This window comes from Alternaria infectoria (assembly GCF_024043175.1).
Source record: "Alternaria infectoria strain BMP 0036 chromosome Unknown scaffold_4, whole genome shotgun sequence".
NCBI classification, from domain to species: domain Eukaryota; kingdom Fungi; phylum Ascomycota; class Dothideomycetes; order Pleosporales; family Pleosporaceae; genus Alternaria; species Alternaria infectoria.
Window position 1 is genome coordinate 1,174,962 of NW_026250693.1, and position 16,755 is coordinate 1,191,716.

The window sequence follows — 16,755 nt, forward strand, 5'->3', positions numbered from 1 at the left end:
CCCGCGAAGGAGAGTGCCTGAAGTCGCCGAGACGCACCGGCAGGGCCATGACTAGCGAACAGAGGGCACTCACGTCACAGTTGTCCAAGCAGACGTAGTTGCCGAAGTGTTACACACCAACAGTCGGACAGGGATGCTGCCGTCCTTGTCGAGGAAAATGACCGACGCCCCGAATGGATCAGCCCTATCAGACATGTGCGCAAATGAAGCAGACGGCAGGCGGGAACTCGAGGTTAGGGCAGGGAGGTGCGCGGGTGGTGCTGCAGGCGGCCACTTGCAGTGGACACGTCGGAGAAGCAGTTCTGGGGAGGACGAGGCAGCGTCACGATGCATGTGTACAAAAAGCATATTGCAGCAGGCGGCCGGGGCCAGTCGCGGAGGGTAGGACCAAAGCTGACCGGACGCAGGCGCGTACCGTGGTTCGTGAGCTGTCGAATGCGCGAGCTATGGGCTTGGCGGAGGAAGCGACACGAGGGACGCAGAGACGGGCCGTAGACGATTCAAGAGCCCGAGGTGGTTCCATGAGTGTTTAGCGACTGTGCCACGGTAGACGCACGCGCAGTGCAGCAGCGACGGGCGGGCTCTGGAGCAAGCGCGGTGCAGGCAGGGCGCGGCGTGCAGCGCAGCCTGGGAGGCCGTGGCCTTTCTAGTATTTGTTGCGGCGGCGTGTGTATGTAATTAAAGGCTCGTAGATCACAGCGCGACGGGAGTCCCCGAGGGCTTGGCGAGTCACACATCTCAAGCAAGCTGCCGGCCCGCAGCAGCATCATGCACATGGGTGGCCGACAAGGTTGGGGCAGCTTTGGCGGCCATGGGCGGCGTCATGGGCGTGTCATGGGCGCGGTCGCAATACACAGGCCAGACAGGGCGCGGCGGCGACGACGTGGTAGGGGCGGCTCGCCCTCAGCGTGTGCTGCTCGCCGGTAGCTCGTGTGCGCGGATGGGTGGGCTGCCCAGCTGCACGTCGCGCTGCAAGTGAGGATGCCGCATGGCATTTAGCGCGTTTGGCGGACCGTCGCCGTCGTCGCTGCATGGGGCGGGCAGGGATAAAAACGCCATGCCAGTAGAAGCGGCGAGAAGGTTGAGTTCGGGCACGCGGTGGGTAGTAATAGCGGCCGCTCCAACCTGAATCTCCTTTTTCGCTTCCACGCTCTTGGGTCCCGTCGTCTCCTCCACGCGCTTCGAGAAGCCTTTCACTCCACAGCCTCCCTCGCCCAACTCTGCCCTTCTCTCCAACGCTCCTCGTGCAGACCACACCCGCCTACACGCCGCCTGCACGCCCGTCTCGAAGCGCCGCCCTACACCCTCCCCTCCACCCTCCGCCCCGACTGGCTTGGCTCGCCCACGCAGCACTGCCCGTCGCTCTCACCTGCAGCCGACGTTGCGGCCCGCCTGCCAGTATTTTGTGACACCTCACCCGCCCCAGAGGATCTCCCGCACCACCACCGACCTTCTCTTTACTATCTGCGCTGCTGCCAACCCAACCGCTGCGTCGCACTGGGAGAGCCCCCGCCGTGCCAGCACCGCACACGACCACCGCCGCGCGACACCATGTTCCCTCACCAGGGTGGCCAAGGCCAGCTTCCCGCCCACTGGCAACCGCCCACGGCCCAGCAGCCTCCCAACGGCGCCTATGCCCAGCCTCCGCATGTAAGTGTCTGAAGGGCAGTCACGCGTGCCTGCACGTCATCTGGCTGCCTGCCTCTGGTAGTCTCTCTCGTAAGCTGGGTGACAGCGCGCTGACACTTGACGTCGACTAGATGAGCACCACGCTCCCTCCTCCGCCGCCCCAAGAGCCCCGTCCCGACATGGCTCAACATCCGCAGTACCAGCACCAGCAGCCCTACCGCCTGCCAGGCCCCAATGAGTGGACGCGCGCTCCTCCTCCCCCCGATCCATACCGCCAGCAGCACCAGGGCCCGCCTCCACCGCCGCAGTACGTCCAGCAGCACCACCAGCCGCCAGCTCCCCGCCAGCGCACTGCAATTGCCTGTCGCTACTGCAGACGTCGCAAGGTACACCACGGCCCACGCCATTGACTCGAGACTGCCTGCTTACCTTACCTAGATCCGCTGCTCCGGCTTTGAGGCAACCGAGGACGGCCGCTGCTCCAATTGCATGAGATTCAACCAAGACTGCATCTTCACCCCCGTGTCTGCCCAGACGCAGGCCTTTGTTCCCGCCCACACTGTCTGGCGCGGTGTCGGGCAGCCACCGCCCATGTACGGCGCCTACGGGCAGCCTCTGCCTCCTGCCAGCCACGCCGAGCCGTATGGCCAGCCGTCGCGACAGCCGCACTATCTGCCCAGCCCCACTGCAGGTCCGTACCCAGCTCATTCTGACTATGGTCCGCCTAGTGCTTCTCCAGATGAGGCGACCCGTGACGCGCTGGCAGGCAGGAAGAGACTCCACCCAGAGCCTCACACTCCTACCCTGCCTCCGCCGCATCCTGGCTCAGCGTCACAGGCCCCTCATCGAGGCACTGGGCAAGATTATGCCTATCCAGAGCCACCGTCTCTAACATCGGGCGCTTCAACAGCATCGACCCCCGCTCCCTACTCATCCGCACCTCCTCCCGCCCAACCATACTACGCTGCTCAGCCTCCGCGTCAAGGCTCCCCACAGAGCGCTTATCGCTACGAGCCGAGTCGCACCTCGTCCTCGCCACACTCCCAAGCACCCACGACCCCTGGTGCCCCGCCGACGCCCTATTACGCAGCTCCACCGCAGGCCAACGGCGTCTTGCAGCCACCACCCGCGCGCACCGATGGCAGAACCCCACCGCCACCTACATCGCAAGCCTCGGCTAGGCCCAGCATGCGCATCAATGATCTCGTAAGCGATAATGGCCCCGCCCGCAGCTCGACCGATTCGTCCATGCTCAACATGCTCAACCGCCGCCCCATGTAAAAATCTGCCTCGCGCAAGTGGAGACGCTCTGGAGCTGGTCTTTCGAGAGCGCTACACATTTCGGATTAAGCGAAGAGCAAAGAGCAAAATTTCCCATCGAATCTGTCAGCCGTCGTTTCTGCTTTCCAATGTACAATCCATCTTCGCGTCCAATCGACGTTTGCTATCGCAAGGAGTTCTGGCTGGCAACAGCGTGATTTCTGGGCGGCTATCTGAATCTTCAAGAGCGACAAAGATCTTTCAACGTTTTCTACTTTAATACTCACGGATCATCCTACTGTCTCTCCCGGTCTTCCATCTCGAGTGACCTAAACTACTACACTGGGTGGTTATTCTGTCTTTTCCCGCAAACATTAGAACTGGGGTTGCATCATCACATGGAGGCTTCGTTGATATTTGCATCATCGTAGCGTGGGTTGGGTCCGGCATTCATGTGCTTCGCTGCATATTGGCTGGGGTAGTGGTCGCTTGTGCTTTTTGGTGCCTCTTTCCTATCGTACGTTTTTACGCTGGTTTTTCGCGGTATTCCCCTTCTCGGCCTGTCTCTACCGCATCGGAAAGTCTATATGGGAACTATTACTGGTGGGTGGCAATCTGATTTAAATCGCAAAGCACTTTGAGAAAGCGAACGTTTCGCGCATCGTCTTGTACGTAGTCTCCTTTTTTCTTTACTAGCTATCTAAATTGGAGACGTTCGCTGGTGCAATACTTGCTCGACCCTCTGCATGCCTTGATGAACGGCGCACTGCATTTGGAGCACGTCAGTGCTGATGTGCTCATGTTCAATGCCGCATTTCCGAGCTGATCCTACCCGTCGAACCACTTCTGCTGCCCAGGTCGATCTGTCATGCTCACCCATCGCTCCTGCCTGCAGTGCCAACCAGCCTGCCCCTTGTACGACGGTATTGCCAAGACACGTGCCAGTGATAAATTTTGACATGCAAATCACATGGCACGTTACGCACGAGAAGCCACGCAGGGCAGCCGATGGTAGGTACACGAGAGCGGGTACGCACGTGTTGCACTTTCCTTTCCAGGGCAACACGTTCCATCCAAAAACAAAGGTCAACCAGATTCAGCCACCTCCACGCCCCGATCTTGATCCCATGGGGCGGACTTTGTTTTGGTATCGATTGTACCGTTACCATACCAAGTCTTCACTGACACTTGCCTGACAGGTGTACGTGCATAATTCAATTACGCCCACACGGAAAGGCACCGCACAGCACTTCTACCACGGTACGGCCTCGGGGTCTCGGCGAGCCGGAGCGCTGCTACCACGCAAGTTTCGATCTGTCAGTCTCGAACTACATCGGCACGGGACGTGATGGGTTCCACGGTAGAAAGCCAAATGGAATCATCTCAGCCCGTCGACTAGAACGTCGCCGTCTGTCATCTCGCGGTACGGCGCGTCCTGGCATGCACGATGTAGTCAACATGATTTCACCATTACCACTATCATGATTGTGTCTCGCGGCTCAGACGCAGGGTGGACTACCATCGTCCGATGATGGCTCGATGGTACTATGCACTTGCACCAAATGCCACCAGACATCAGTTGAGGCTCTAGATTTCTAGCGTACCACGATACTACTTGGCCAGCTGATGAGCCCAAAGGCTCTATTACTCTTCTGTCTCCTCAAGCTGCCGCGCGGTGCAGCATCGTACCAGAGGTCAGGTTCTGGATCGCACTCCGCCGATGTTGACCTAATGAACGAAGGGCTTGGCCATACGCATGTCTCATATCCACTGGCTATTGACACGCTGGCCGTTGCATGGTTTGGCCGCTATAGCGTACCGTTCAAACTCGCCCTTGACTAACGGAACGGTGCGAGCAGGCAGGACCTGTTTGATTCGCTGCCACAAGGGGAGACAACTCCGTCATGAGAACTGCCAGAGCATGCAGGGCAAAAAAGCAAAAACGTCGAGTTTGGTTCTAAAGTGATTTAGCGCACCGCCGTCTGCCTGCCTCGACGCGCATACTTTCTTTGCCTGGGCCGCCAACACGGACACTATTCAGCTGACATATATCGCACCACTCAATTTTTCCTTCAGGCAGACAGACAGGTCGTTTTTCCATGGTTCAGGGTTGCGGCGATGTAATCGAATCTGGAAAAGTATATCGTGGGTAACCGCATGTCACGAATCAACATTAGCCTGTCAGCGTTTCAGTCGAGCAAGAATTATCTTGCTCTCATAAGCCAGCCAGGACCAGGGGTGGTTTCTAGTATGCGACTCGCTTTCAGCCGATCGTAATATAGTAATCCCTCACACATCTATAGGGTCAATCGCTGTTGTACGAAACGAACGTGCTCGGTAACCCCCTCTAACTCCGAATTCGGACCTGGTCAAGCTAAATAGTCGTTGCCCGTCACGGGACGGTGCGAGCAGAAGTTTCGAGCCGGGATGTCGATGTCGCAAATAGCCGGCTAGACTGAGTCGAGCAACGGGCGAGCCCTGACCTTTTCCCTTCCTTGTACAAGTCATGTTAGTGTACCGCTCTTTGTCTTCCTTCCTTTGGGCTTCGCAATCGCATCTCGGACGGAGCAAGTCCGAAGCCCTTGGTGTAAGCTGTAGTGAGAAAATGTAGTGCTGACCAATGGAAAAAAAGGTTCCGTTGGTGTACGATAGCGAAAGTCAAACTCTCAAGCGCGTTCAAGGCAGTTTTGATCATGATCCTGCACATCGCACAGCCCGTCGCGCACCCTTGGCAACAACACACGGATGCAATTTTTTGCGCGTGCTTTGCATTCGGGAGCAAGCACACGAGGCGCCTCCACAAGTCATTTTTTCCCTCTGGCTGGCTTAGCCAGGTGCTGTGCTGTTGCTTGCCGCTGTCCGCCCGGCAGAAAGGATTCCCACCCTGGACCCATTTCCTCCGTGCCATCCCTTGCAACCACGCATGGCATGCTGTAACCGACATGTCAAATGTGCCACGTACGCCTGCGACCCCATCAGTTCCGCCGCCCGAGCCGTGTGTGTGTGCTCGCGTGTCGAAATCTGCGTTCCCATCACACATCCATCACACATCATCGCCTGACGGGAAGCAAGCAGCCTCGCCTTGCCTTGACCTTGAGCTTTTGCCAGTGCCAACGAACTACGCCGCATGGGCCGATCGTGTTGCTATCCCTGTTGGCGTGCTTTCCTAAGCTATCAGCATGCTTACCACACCACGCCATTCCTTCGTCCATGTAACAACACTATTCTAATTCCACATGCTACATCCCACAAGCTCTCAGCGCTTAGAGGAAAAACTCACTGCATGCACCATCCCCCTCCCTCCCTCCCTCCACCAACAAACCAGCGGTGAGCAGCGGGAAGGAGCCCTGACCTCCCCTGTGCTTGACCCTCTCCGTGCCCACTGCCCATACCATTGCTCTACTCTTAGCGCCCTGTAGCATCGGCCCCAAGGATCTAGCGTACCGTGTTTCTTGCAGCGGAAAAGGGGTTAGGTTGGCTGGCGGCCTCGCTCGCTGGGGAGCCATGTGCGTGCGGTAGGGATCTGGGTTCATGCGGCGGACCGCAACATGTCAGGTTAAAGTGGAGATTGGGACGAGGGCAGGCGGGCGGTTTGGCCGATTTTCCTTTCTGGTGACGCGGGGTGCGAGGGGATGAGCGAGGTTGGAGGGGGGCTGTGCGAAGTATGTTGGAGGTGGGACGAGACATGTTTTGTGCTATGTTGGGTGGGCTGTCGCGGTTTCTTCACCGTGTCACTGCTTGACATGCGCAGTATGATTATGACTCGATGGAAGCGGCACAGCAGTTCCTTCGCGTCTAATGAGACTGCGCCACTTGCAGGCATGATAGATTGAGGCTGCTAATTGCTCGTCTTCAAGTCGCATAGAGATAGACAGGCGCTATGCTATGTACGGATGATCCCATTGCTAAGCTACACGTTTACTAGAAACACGAACGTATCCGCGGATACGTATCAGTTGGTCATATCTTTCCGACCTGTAGGTATGAGCCGTAAAGGCTTCTACTTAGATACTATCTCGAACGGCGCTTTCAAGCCCCGGAAAGCGCACGTAGCTCAACGAGCTTCCGATAACGTCTTTGAGATGGCTTGGTATATCTGAGCTCAGAAGGATTGTTCAGGATGCATATCCCACCTCGTCCAAGGAAAAAGAACTGAACAGGTCTGCAGACTACATTGAAACAAAAACTTGCAAAGTAGGTGACCCAACGTCAATGTAGGCTCCAGGCTGTTCAAATTTTCCCTAGGTGGGCGTGATCCTCATAACGGCCATCATGGCGATCCTTCGCCATCTTTGAGGCTATTGCATGTTCATGCGCTGTCTTCCTCCTCAACCTTGCTCAATGCGAAATGGGCCCGCTGAATCCCAAAACATCAATGCATATCCTCCAGTTGCATTTTCGCCCACTTCTGAGGCTCAGGGATATGGCGAGGGCTGCAGTCAGCATACGGATCTTTGGTGCAGAGCTTCCATCTGCCTCTAAAGAGATCCCATTTCTCTTTCAATGGCTCATTCATCGCCGCCATCGATGCCATTCCAACCCAGACGTACTGCTTAGCGACTTCTCCTTTTACTGTATAGCAGTCTCTGTCCCCCGTCGCCTGTTTCCAGGACTTCAACTCCGAGAAATTGATCGAGACCGGTCCAATGATAAGTGTGGACTTGTCAAGCTTCTTTTGGATATCCGCAGGGTAAATTAACTCCCTTGTGGAATGCCAGACCAATTTTTTCCAGTCGTCTCCGAAAGGCAGAGCCCAGACACCTTGTCCTTGTAAGAGATGGGTAGGTACCAAAGCCCGGATGACGCAGACATATGTTGGTGATTTGATGCGGCTGCATGTATATGCTGCAAAGTGTTCAGAGACCCAGTGTTGAGTGCTCCAGCAGTAACCCCTTCTTTCATTGTGGAAGTCACCTGTATGGATTCCTCTTCCGAATTGGAAATTCAGGTCGAGGTTGAGCGAGTGTTCCCCAAAAACTCTCTCGAGTTGTGCTGCTGACGTTGACCGGTAGAGAGTTGTGTGACCAACTTGGGTCAAGTGGTACTTTGACCTGTCCTCAGGGGCGCCGCCACGTAGCGAAGCGAACGGGGTCTTACCGGACTGAAGAACAGCCAGGTTTCGGTTGAGTCGTTCACTTAGATTCTTGAGTGTCCAAAGATTTTCGAAGATAGTCTCCAGTATCCAGTAACTCAACCACTGGGTGCTTCTCACGTCTTCATACTCAGGGTCCATGACCTTCTCTTGCAATTCCGCGGAAATTCCGATCTTACTCATACTGGTCCGCTCGTCATCAGAATCATGACCGCCGAAGTTCACAATGCGAGCGATCATGGCGTCTTCGAGGTCGCCTTCGTCGTCAAGGGCCCAGATATCGAGGAGCCACTTTGAAGCGCTTGCCGTGAATCCTATAAATTCGAACGCTTGGATAGAATAGAGGTTGAGTGGAACCTCAAGGTCAGGATGCGCATGTTCCACTTCGGCAGAGGAGGATGTCGTGCTTGATGCCATCACAGTATCCGGAGGTGATAATATTTGACCGGAGATTTTTCTTGTACCGTTCACCGGTTCTCCAATAAGCTTGTCGTCAAACTTCTTAACGTTGGAAAGCACCCATTCTGAGATGATATCGTTCGGCAGACCCATGATGGGCGGAGGTGTGGTTTCGTGTCACCGAAAAGATGAGTGGCGAGAGTAGGTTTTTGGAAAACCAACTGTCTTTGGTAAAGAAAGAAAGACGAAGGAAGGAAAGAAAGAAAGAAAGAGAAGCGCAGACAGAATTTATATGGCTGTGGAAAGTGAAGGCAGGGTAAGAGCGAAGTAAAGGTGGGGCGAGAGCGCGAGTGAAGTCGGAGTGAGAGCGCAAGTGAAGGCAGAGACTAGCGCGTGACCGTAGAGTCAGAGGATTGCGATCTCTCTTATTCGATAAGGATTACCTTTGCGTATGTGGTGGTTATGTATTTCGGGAGTCATGAGTGGCTCGTCTCGCTCTGCGTCATCGCAGTACCACGGATGGAATGGAAGGAACCGAAGTATGGGTCGATACTTCATCTATCCACTCGCCCAAGGCGTGTAAGCAAAACAAGAGATGTTACGGCATGAATAAGGCGGACAACATGATGGATATGCGGCCATTGAAATGGCTTCAGCCTTGCTGTCAGCTGATACAATGGTGGGAATAGAGTATTCAAAAATGAATGCTCACTCCTCTGACCTTTTCAGCACTCACGTCCGTGCATAGTACGATATAACCAGGTCTGGTTTACATTTGCTTGAAAGAGTTATCTAGGTCTACAGTGTGAGACGTCTCACGATAGCTCCCGCTTGAAGTAATCTCATACACTCTTCCACCACCTTTCGTTGGTACCTCGACTAAGGTTTTATCTACCTTTATTGAAGTCTTCGCTTCGCACACTCTCAGTCTCAGAAATGTACTGTCTAATACCCTTGTACCTCCACCTTCTGAAGTATGCATTGGGCGTGGTAGCTGGGCAATCTAGCCCTGATCCAGCTCCATTGCAAGTAGCATACACACCAATCAGCGTTCCTACGAACGAGCCAGATGGACTCAGCTGCTCTGTTGAAGCTCTACCAAACGAGATCGGTCTTGACTTGCCGTGCGCTAGCATAGCCGAAAAGACATAAGTCCTTGGATCCGGCATCGTGATCTCGAAGCGCATAGGCTTTTCAGACCAAGATGCGGGCACAGGCGTCTTCTTCTCCTCATGTTCCGTAGAGTTGTAACGCAGATACGTCGACCCATTACTGCGCATGAGTCCGAGCTGGATGTTTGCCGTCTGCCACAGGAAAGCGGTCACACCAGCTTCTTCACCATCAGCTTTCGGATCGAAGGATAGATCTACGCTAAACTTGAACGTGCTATCCGTCTGACGGCGCCCGATGAAGTTCACAGCCCTTGAAGCTGGGTCAGACCCGCCTGGCGAGCCGGCGAGATTGTTGCGACCAAGAGCGACTTGCAGACCCTTTTGCGAAGTCTTGAACGCGCCTTCGCGAGGAACACGCCAGTAGACGAGGTTGCGTGGAATTGTCGAGTTTTGAGGGAAGTCGTAAACATCTGGGTCCGAGTTGAAGGGTCCATCACCCGGAACATCTCTTGAGCGCGCAGGTAGTTGCCAGCCAGTCATCTTGCCTCTTACAGGTTGGAATACGGGCCACTCGCCTTCCTCCCACGTAACTGGCGTGAGTACCATTTCGCGCCCCATGGGGAAGGATGTACCATTTGGACCCACGCGCGTCGCGAGCGCGCAAGACCACCATGCGCCGTTGTTATCTTGGAAGAGGTCTGCGTGACCAACGGTCTGGAAGTACTCTGATGTACCGCGGTTCGTCAGATGTGGGTTGTATGGGCTGGGAGAGTAAGGGCCCGTGATGTTTCTGGCGCGAGCCATGGTGACTGAGTGGTCTTCGGCTGTTCCGCCCTCGGCAATCAGCAGATAATACCATCCGTCTTTCTTGTAGAAGTGTGGACCTTCGGGCCAAACACCGCCGGTGCCATTCCAGAGCGAAATTACAGGTCCCATTTCGCCAGTATCGATGTCCATCTCCTGCACGATGATTCCCTGGGTTGCGACATACACTTTGCCGTCATCATCCCAGAAAATATCGGGATCGATCTTGGGAGCCTCGAACGTCACTGGATCGCTCCATGACGCGTCGTCGAAAGGATCTGTGGTCCTGAACAAGACACCTGCCTCCATGTCTGATCCGAGATATTCGCAGATGACGTAGAAGACACCCTCGTGGAATCGCAAAGTCGCTGCGTACATGCCTCTTTGTTGACCATCGCTGGAATAACTATAGCCCAAAAGCTGTGATTCACGGTTCCATACGTGGCTGATGTGTTTCCAGTCGACTAGGTCTTTCGATGCGTAGATGGGCAGCCCGGGGAAGGATATGAAGGTGGAAGTTACGCAGAAGAACGTCCCGTTCACGTTGACGCATGATGGATCGCTGTGCCAACCTGGAAGTACTGGGTTGAGGAACGTTGAGTTCTGCGCGAGCGCTGGAGCTGCGCATGCGAGGACAGTTGTCAGGATGCTTCGTAGAAACCGCATCGTGAAGAATTCCAGAGGGTCTCGACAGAGTCCACTCTCTACGCGGCAAGGTGGGACGCTTTATGCGTACCGTCGACCTTACGACCAAGAGGCTGGTACTTGCCTGCTGTGGAGAAGCGCGATCGACGGCCGTCTCGCGTACCAAATTGTGCCCATTTAGCCAGACTGCTTCCGCAGTGCTATTGCTGTTGTCATCGAACACACAACGTATTTTAACCGTTATGCAGGGTGACGCGAATATACGATGAGCTGCAGAGCCACCGGGCTTAATGAGCTTCCCAGATCCGAGGCTTCATAGAGATTGCGGAGAAATGTATGTCGATCTTCGCGAATGCGCCCGCTGACGTAAAGTTTTTCCGTGCCTGGTGATCGGATGCTGTGAAGCTTTCCAGAAATCCAGCATTGCGTTCCGTGGAACGCAGGTACGTGGCTGGATGCAAGCTGGCTGTCGTCAAATATCACATGCTTGAAGCTACACACCATTATCGCACTTAACAATGCGAATGAGATCGAGTATCCAGGAAAGAAGTTCGCAAGATGAGGCTCGCTGTTCGGAACATTGAGTTCCAAGTACGCGGGGCCGTTAGATGGTGTACACTGCACGTTCCAAGGTTCTGTTCAGGCAGGAGCGGGGTGCCCCGCTCTGGGGAAGCTCAACTCCGAGATCGCCTCATGCAAGGAAAAGCTGAACACCCTAGAGCCTACATTAAGGTAAAGATATGCAAAGTTAGTAGCCTAACGTCAACGTAGGCTCTATGGTGTTTAGTTTTTCCCTTGTATAAGGTGAACTCGCGCCACTAGTTAAACTTGCAAAGACGACGAGCAGGCTGGTAGACATGTGCACATCTAACACCCTCATGAAGATAGCTATACACGTTGAAGTGAATTGGTTGATCAATCTGACCAGCTATCTGCATGCATACCCGATAACACTGAAGAAGAACCTCCCGATACAAGTGCCCTTAACGCCAGTCCATCATTTGTCTTTTTTGCGTATGTCCTTCCCACTTTCTCTATTCAAAACGAGCAGACTCCGGCCAAACTCCGCCAATCCTGCACGGAAGCCTGCACGGAAGCCTGCGCGCCAGCGATCAAATCCGACAACCTGAACCGCTCTGTTCCGTCGGCGTCGCCGTGCGGGGTTTTCAGGTTCCGCCTGAGGCTGAGGTGCCACGGGGGGCTGAGGTGCCACAGGCAGATCCTCTTCCCCGCCATCGTACGTGTATCCAGGAGGCGGTATTCCGCTTGGAACATGGCTTCCGATTAAAGGCCGACGTTCGCTTGGGCCTTCATACGGAGTATGCTGAATTGAGCTTGTGCTGTCGTTGGGTGGTCCTGTGTAGGGCAAGATGTCCATGCTGTGTGATCTGGACGCATTACGGGACCCGGTGAGCGGCGCATTTTCGAATTGAAATGGACTACCGAGACGTGGACTGGGGGAAAAATAGTCACCGTCGTGCCAAGGCCTATTTAAGAAGGCTGCGCTGAATGGGTGCGCTGATGGTCCAGCCGTCGAGGCTGCATCATCCGAAGCTCGTTGCAGTTCATTCTGCTCATGGAAGTGCTCAGATGCAGCGGCTGATAAGTCGGAAGAAGAAGAATACCCAGATGACACAGAGCCGGGGGACCCCCCAGGTAAAGCTTGGTCTTCGGCAGAGACCTCAGTGGAGTCGTAGAAATCATCGCCCGCTGGCATGTCGTGATCGAACTCATCGTGTTCTCCTGGCAGTCCAGCGCCTCCTCGAAGAGTACCAGTCGTGATCCTGTATGGTCCAGACGTATGGTTTGTATGCTTGTCCGAAGTACGCTGCTGACTTGTATACGTCAAGTCGATCGTTGTCGAGATTTGCTGCGAGTCTGTGGGCCGAATAGCGAGTGCTTGAGGTAGCTTTGCGGCATGTGTGTGTATGTGCGAAGGTACGGAAACATCGTCCGAGCTATTGAATACGCCTTGCGAGTTGGGAAGAGCTGCCATGATAACGATGGGACGGGGTATGCTGGTTGGATAACGAAAGCCAAGCAATGTAATACTGGTAGAATAAGCGGTGATCGGGTCGGGATGATAGAGTTGCGTGGGAGAAAAGATGGTGGCTTTGTTGATGCCTATAGTAGGCGGAATGGGATTGCACCTGCGTTCTGTATGTGCCTCAAGGCGGAACTTCTTTCCCATCCCAGTCCCAACACTTCCCTCGTCCTTCAGGCGCGACTTCCCTGATCACATCAATCAGCCTTTCTGCAACCCAGTCGCGCTCGAATAGCTTTTCCTTCTTGACGTTGCTCCAGAAGTCCTTGCTCAACCCTGTTTTGACAGTTCCAGGATGCAAGGCAACCGCCATCGCGTTGTCGCCGGAAGCAGTCCTCAGATGATTGTCGAAGGTCTTGACTACCTGATTGACACCAGCTTTTGAAGCTCGATAGCTGTACCATCCTCCGAGGCGGTTGTCGCTGATACTGCCAACTCGAGCTGACATGATAGCTATCGTAGCTACATCTGGTAAACCTGTCATGTCCTCTTGGTCCTTATCGACGACTGCGCTTTTCCTTGGAAGGAAGGGAGAGAAGTGCTTGAGCATCAGCATTGGGCCTAACGTGTTGGTGCGGCTGGGTTTTGGTGTATCAGATCAGCAGATGTATCATGTAAACCTGGGATAGCGGCATTACTCACAAAGTCAGCAAAGCATCGTCGGCGTTGATCTGGGCTGGTGACTTCTCCGGAAACAGAATTCCGGGAACCATCAGTGCGAGCTGAAGCTGACTGGGACTGCCGCTGAACTGCTTCTTGCAGCTCGCTGCGGCATCCGCGATACTCGTCTCGTCTGAAACGTGGTCAACACTTGACCATCGTCGTACACACAACACCATCAATGCTGGTTACATACCCAGAACATCCAACTTCATCACCGACAATCGCGACTCGTCAACTTCCAAGCCATCGAGCAACTCTTCCTTGGTCTTGTCAAGGTCCTTCCGCGCTGTTGCGACAACGGGCGCGTTTGTGGTTTGCAACACCCGTCTTGCGAGCGCGAAGCCTATGCCCCGCGAGGCAGGTGAGATCAATGACCACGGCGGCATCGCAACGGGTATGAATGATAGAGAGTCAGAGATGCCATGGTCGCGAGATTCCGGTGATACTTCACGAGCTACGCGAAAAGGTCGGGACGCGATCGATGATGACATACATGCCCGTAGATCGGCTAGGATAACATTGGTTAGCGTGAACACACTAGCGCGGTCTTCACCCAGCTCCAGCCTGGCTACACTCAGGGCATTCACTCTTCACAAGTGAAGACATGTTGGGAGAGCACAGCGTCTATGTCTTCCTCTCATACATGGTAAAGGATCGTACGATATCCTGACTCGACATGAGTAGCACCCGAGCTCTGTGTCGCAAGTAGCGCAGCCAGAACAACGCATCGTCAGTTCGCAACAAAATACAATGTGTGCAGCAGTTCCAAAGTCTTATCAACCAACCCATCTTGACACGGCAGTAAAGACGAGTAGAGCTAGGTCATACTCTTCGTCTACGCCCTACTCGTCATAGATATCGATATCGAAGTTGTCCCAGTCGTTAGGCTCTATCACAGCTCCTGCGCTTGCCGGCTCCGCACTGTCATTCATCTCTGATTCCTGTCCTGTTTGCTCGCTACGTCTCGCCTCTCGCTCTTCGTAGTCCGTCTTCTGCTTCTGGGCCCATTTCTCGCGCATGTTGTTCTTTTTGGCACGGCGCAACGCGGCTTGCTCCTCCTTGGCGCTCAACTGCTCTTTTATTTTCTCGATCTTGACGTTCAAGTCTTTCTCTTCAGCGGCGGCGGCGCGTTTTGAAAGGTTGCGGCGTGCTCTGATAAGGTCTTCCTTGGCTTTGAGCTTCGCTTTCAGCTCTCGCAGACCGCTGCTCACTTCCTCAAGCCTGGTCTTGATGTCCACTTGTGCAAGTCGAAGCTCCTCGTCCCTATCTTTCCGAGCGATGGATTGTTTGGATTTGTAAACGATCTCTGACTCGTGGGATATGAGGCTGGATACTGCATCAGCTGGCTTTGGGTCGCCTGCATCGCCATCGGTCGTGGGAAGTCCTTGTTGGAGAGGAAGAGCAGGCGGCTTGTACTCTTCCGCGCTCTCGCGACGTGATTGAGCCGAGCCTCCAGCTTCTTGCTCTGCCTTTTCGGGGTCTGCGGTCATGGCCATGTTTGTGAGTGACATCGCTGTGTGAACTGGGAGCACGGAACAAGAGGTGTGAGTCGTTGTAGCAGTGAGCTTGGTCGGGAGGTAGCGGGCGAGTTTGCGTGATCTGCCCAGAGATTTAAAGTGTCGAAATTTCTGCGCAAGGCGAGCGTAGTAGTCCAAGTGAATGTGAGTCTCTAACTTTCTGTTCAAGCACTGCCTAGTCTTGGCATTCCCAAGGTCCCGACGCGACGCACACGTGCGCGCTTGGGACAAATTATTCCGCCAAAAGACTAAAGATTATGATCACGAAGACTTGTAAGTGAACGTTCATGCTGCCAAATCGATGTTGATTCGGAAGCTCTGGGATACCCAGACCAGAACAAAATAGTCACACCGATCACCGGTATGGTGCTATTACTCTCAAAAACCTTCATCCAAACCTTCGTCAAGTGCTGCTAATCCGAGTGCATCGCAATAGTGAGAGGTACAACCAAGCTAATCGCCAAAGAACCATAGACTTACGTCAAAGCCGCAATGCAAAAGCCCAAGTGAGTGAGACAAACACCCCAAACATCTACACTCGATCCATCCGGCTCCTGATCCACGGCTCATACTTCCTCCGCGTCTCTTCGTCACCGTAGATGTCAATGTCAAACCCGTCATCCGCAACCATCCTCTCCATTTCCATGCGCCTTTTGCTCTCTTCTTCTTTCTGCGCTGTCGCGACCGTTGTTTCTGTCACCCCAGCCACACTCTTCTTGTTGACCTCATCCTCAGGTGCATGCTTGGTCTGCGGCCCTGTAAATGGATGTTCCAAGCCCAACCCCTCCATCTCTCGATGCACTCTGATCTTCCACTCTTTGAACGCCAGCCCCTTAGGACACTGGTCGAAACGCAGATGCCGATATACAAAAGCATCCTCTGCTTGCCAACTCCGCTCGTTCTTCTGAGCTAGTTTTCGCCATGCGTCGATATCTTGGAGGTCAGGGTATTTCGGGGCGAGTTGAAGTGCCTTATCTAGTTGATGACTGCGCCGCCCGGGATCTTTCCTTCGAGGGTCACTCTTTTTGGGTGGTACTGATGCTTCAACTTTCGTTCGTTTGCTGCGATCAGCATCGAAGGAGTTCGGATGCGGCGGGCGGGTATGCTCGAATTTCGCCTTCTTTCCTGGCCCTTGTGCATGCTCGGGCCTTCTGTTACCGGGTCGATTTCCTGAAGTCTTGTCATACTCGTCCGGTGCCTGGACCTCGCCCCCAGCCATCGGATACTGCTCATCTTGAGTGTCTTCCCACTTCCTCCTCCTGTTTCTTCCTTGCGCAGGTGCCAAGTCTCCAGCACGTTCTCTGACTGAGGTCGCGCGTCCAGCCTGCGCCCTTGCGTCTCCTACATTCTTCGCGCGGTCGGGATGTACGAAAGCCATGTCTAAGTCTGTGCACGTAGTAAATATCGTTGCGTTGAAGATGTAGCGAAAGGCGCGTGTTGTGAAAGTATTAGAACGTGGTATCTGCCGGGTGAGTGTAGAAATGTTCAGTATGGTAGTTGCGGCGACTTACGACTCTTATTCCAGGTACAAACGCTCGACGTGTTCGCATACAAGGCATCCGCAGTGAATCGTGACTTCCAAGGTTGGTG

The 16,755-nt window shown here is 54.4% G+C and overlaps 5 protein-coding genes across 5 annotated transcripts; 1 reads left to right on the top strand and 4 right to left on the bottom strand.

The window, feature by feature from the left end:
- Positions 1–1,551: 1,551 nt before the first annotated feature.
- On the top strand, positions 1,552–2,910 carry J4E92_003399 (uncharacterized protein; the record flags this gene model as incomplete). Its single annotated transcript, XM_051494797.1, has 3 exons — positions 1,552–1,650; positions 1,761–2,015; positions 2,068–2,910. 3 exons carry the CDS (start codon positions 1,552–1,554, stop codon positions 2,908–2,910), a joined length of 1,197 nt encoding a protein of 398 aa, XP_051355090.1.
- A 4,351-nt stretch (positions 2,911–7,261) lies between these two features.
- On the bottom strand, positions 7,262–8,533 carry J4E92_003400 (uncharacterized protein; the record flags this gene model as incomplete). Its single annotated transcript, XM_051494798.1, has 1 exon — positions 7,262–8,533. One exon carries the CDS (start codon positions 8,531–8,533, stop codon positions 7,262–7,264), a length of 1,272 nt encoding a protein of 423 aa, XP_051355091.1.
- A 4,576-nt stretch (positions 8,534–13,109) lies between these two features.
- Positions 13,110–14,034, bottom strand: J4E92_003401 (uncharacterized protein; the record flags this gene model as incomplete). Its single annotated transcript, XM_051494799.1, has 3 exons — positions 13,110–13,563; positions 13,628–13,778; positions 13,842–14,034. The coding sequence occupies 3 exons, from the start codon at positions 14,032–14,034 to the stop codon at positions 13,110–13,112; spliced, it is 798 nt and encodes a 265-aa protein (XP_051355092.1).
- Positions 14,035–14,490: 456 nt separating this feature from the next.
- On the bottom strand, positions 14,491–15,454 carry J4E92_003402 (uncharacterized protein; the record flags this gene model as incomplete). Its single annotated transcript, XM_051494800.1, has 2 exons — positions 14,491–15,276; positions 15,449–15,454. The coding sequence occupies 2 exons, from the start codon at positions 15,452–15,454 to the stop codon at positions 14,491–14,493; spliced, it is 792 nt and encodes a 263-aa protein (XP_051355093.1).
- Positions 15,455–15,697: 243 nt separating this feature from the next.
- On the bottom strand, positions 15,698–16,724 carry J4E92_003403 (uncharacterized protein; the record flags this gene model as incomplete). Its single annotated transcript, XM_051494801.1, has 2 exons — positions 15,698–16,551; positions 16,718–16,724. The coding sequence occupies 2 exons, from the start codon at positions 16,722–16,724 to the stop codon at positions 15,698–15,700; spliced, it is 861 nt and encodes a 286-aa protein (XP_051355094.1).
- Positions 16,725–16,755: the final 31 nt, after the last annotated feature.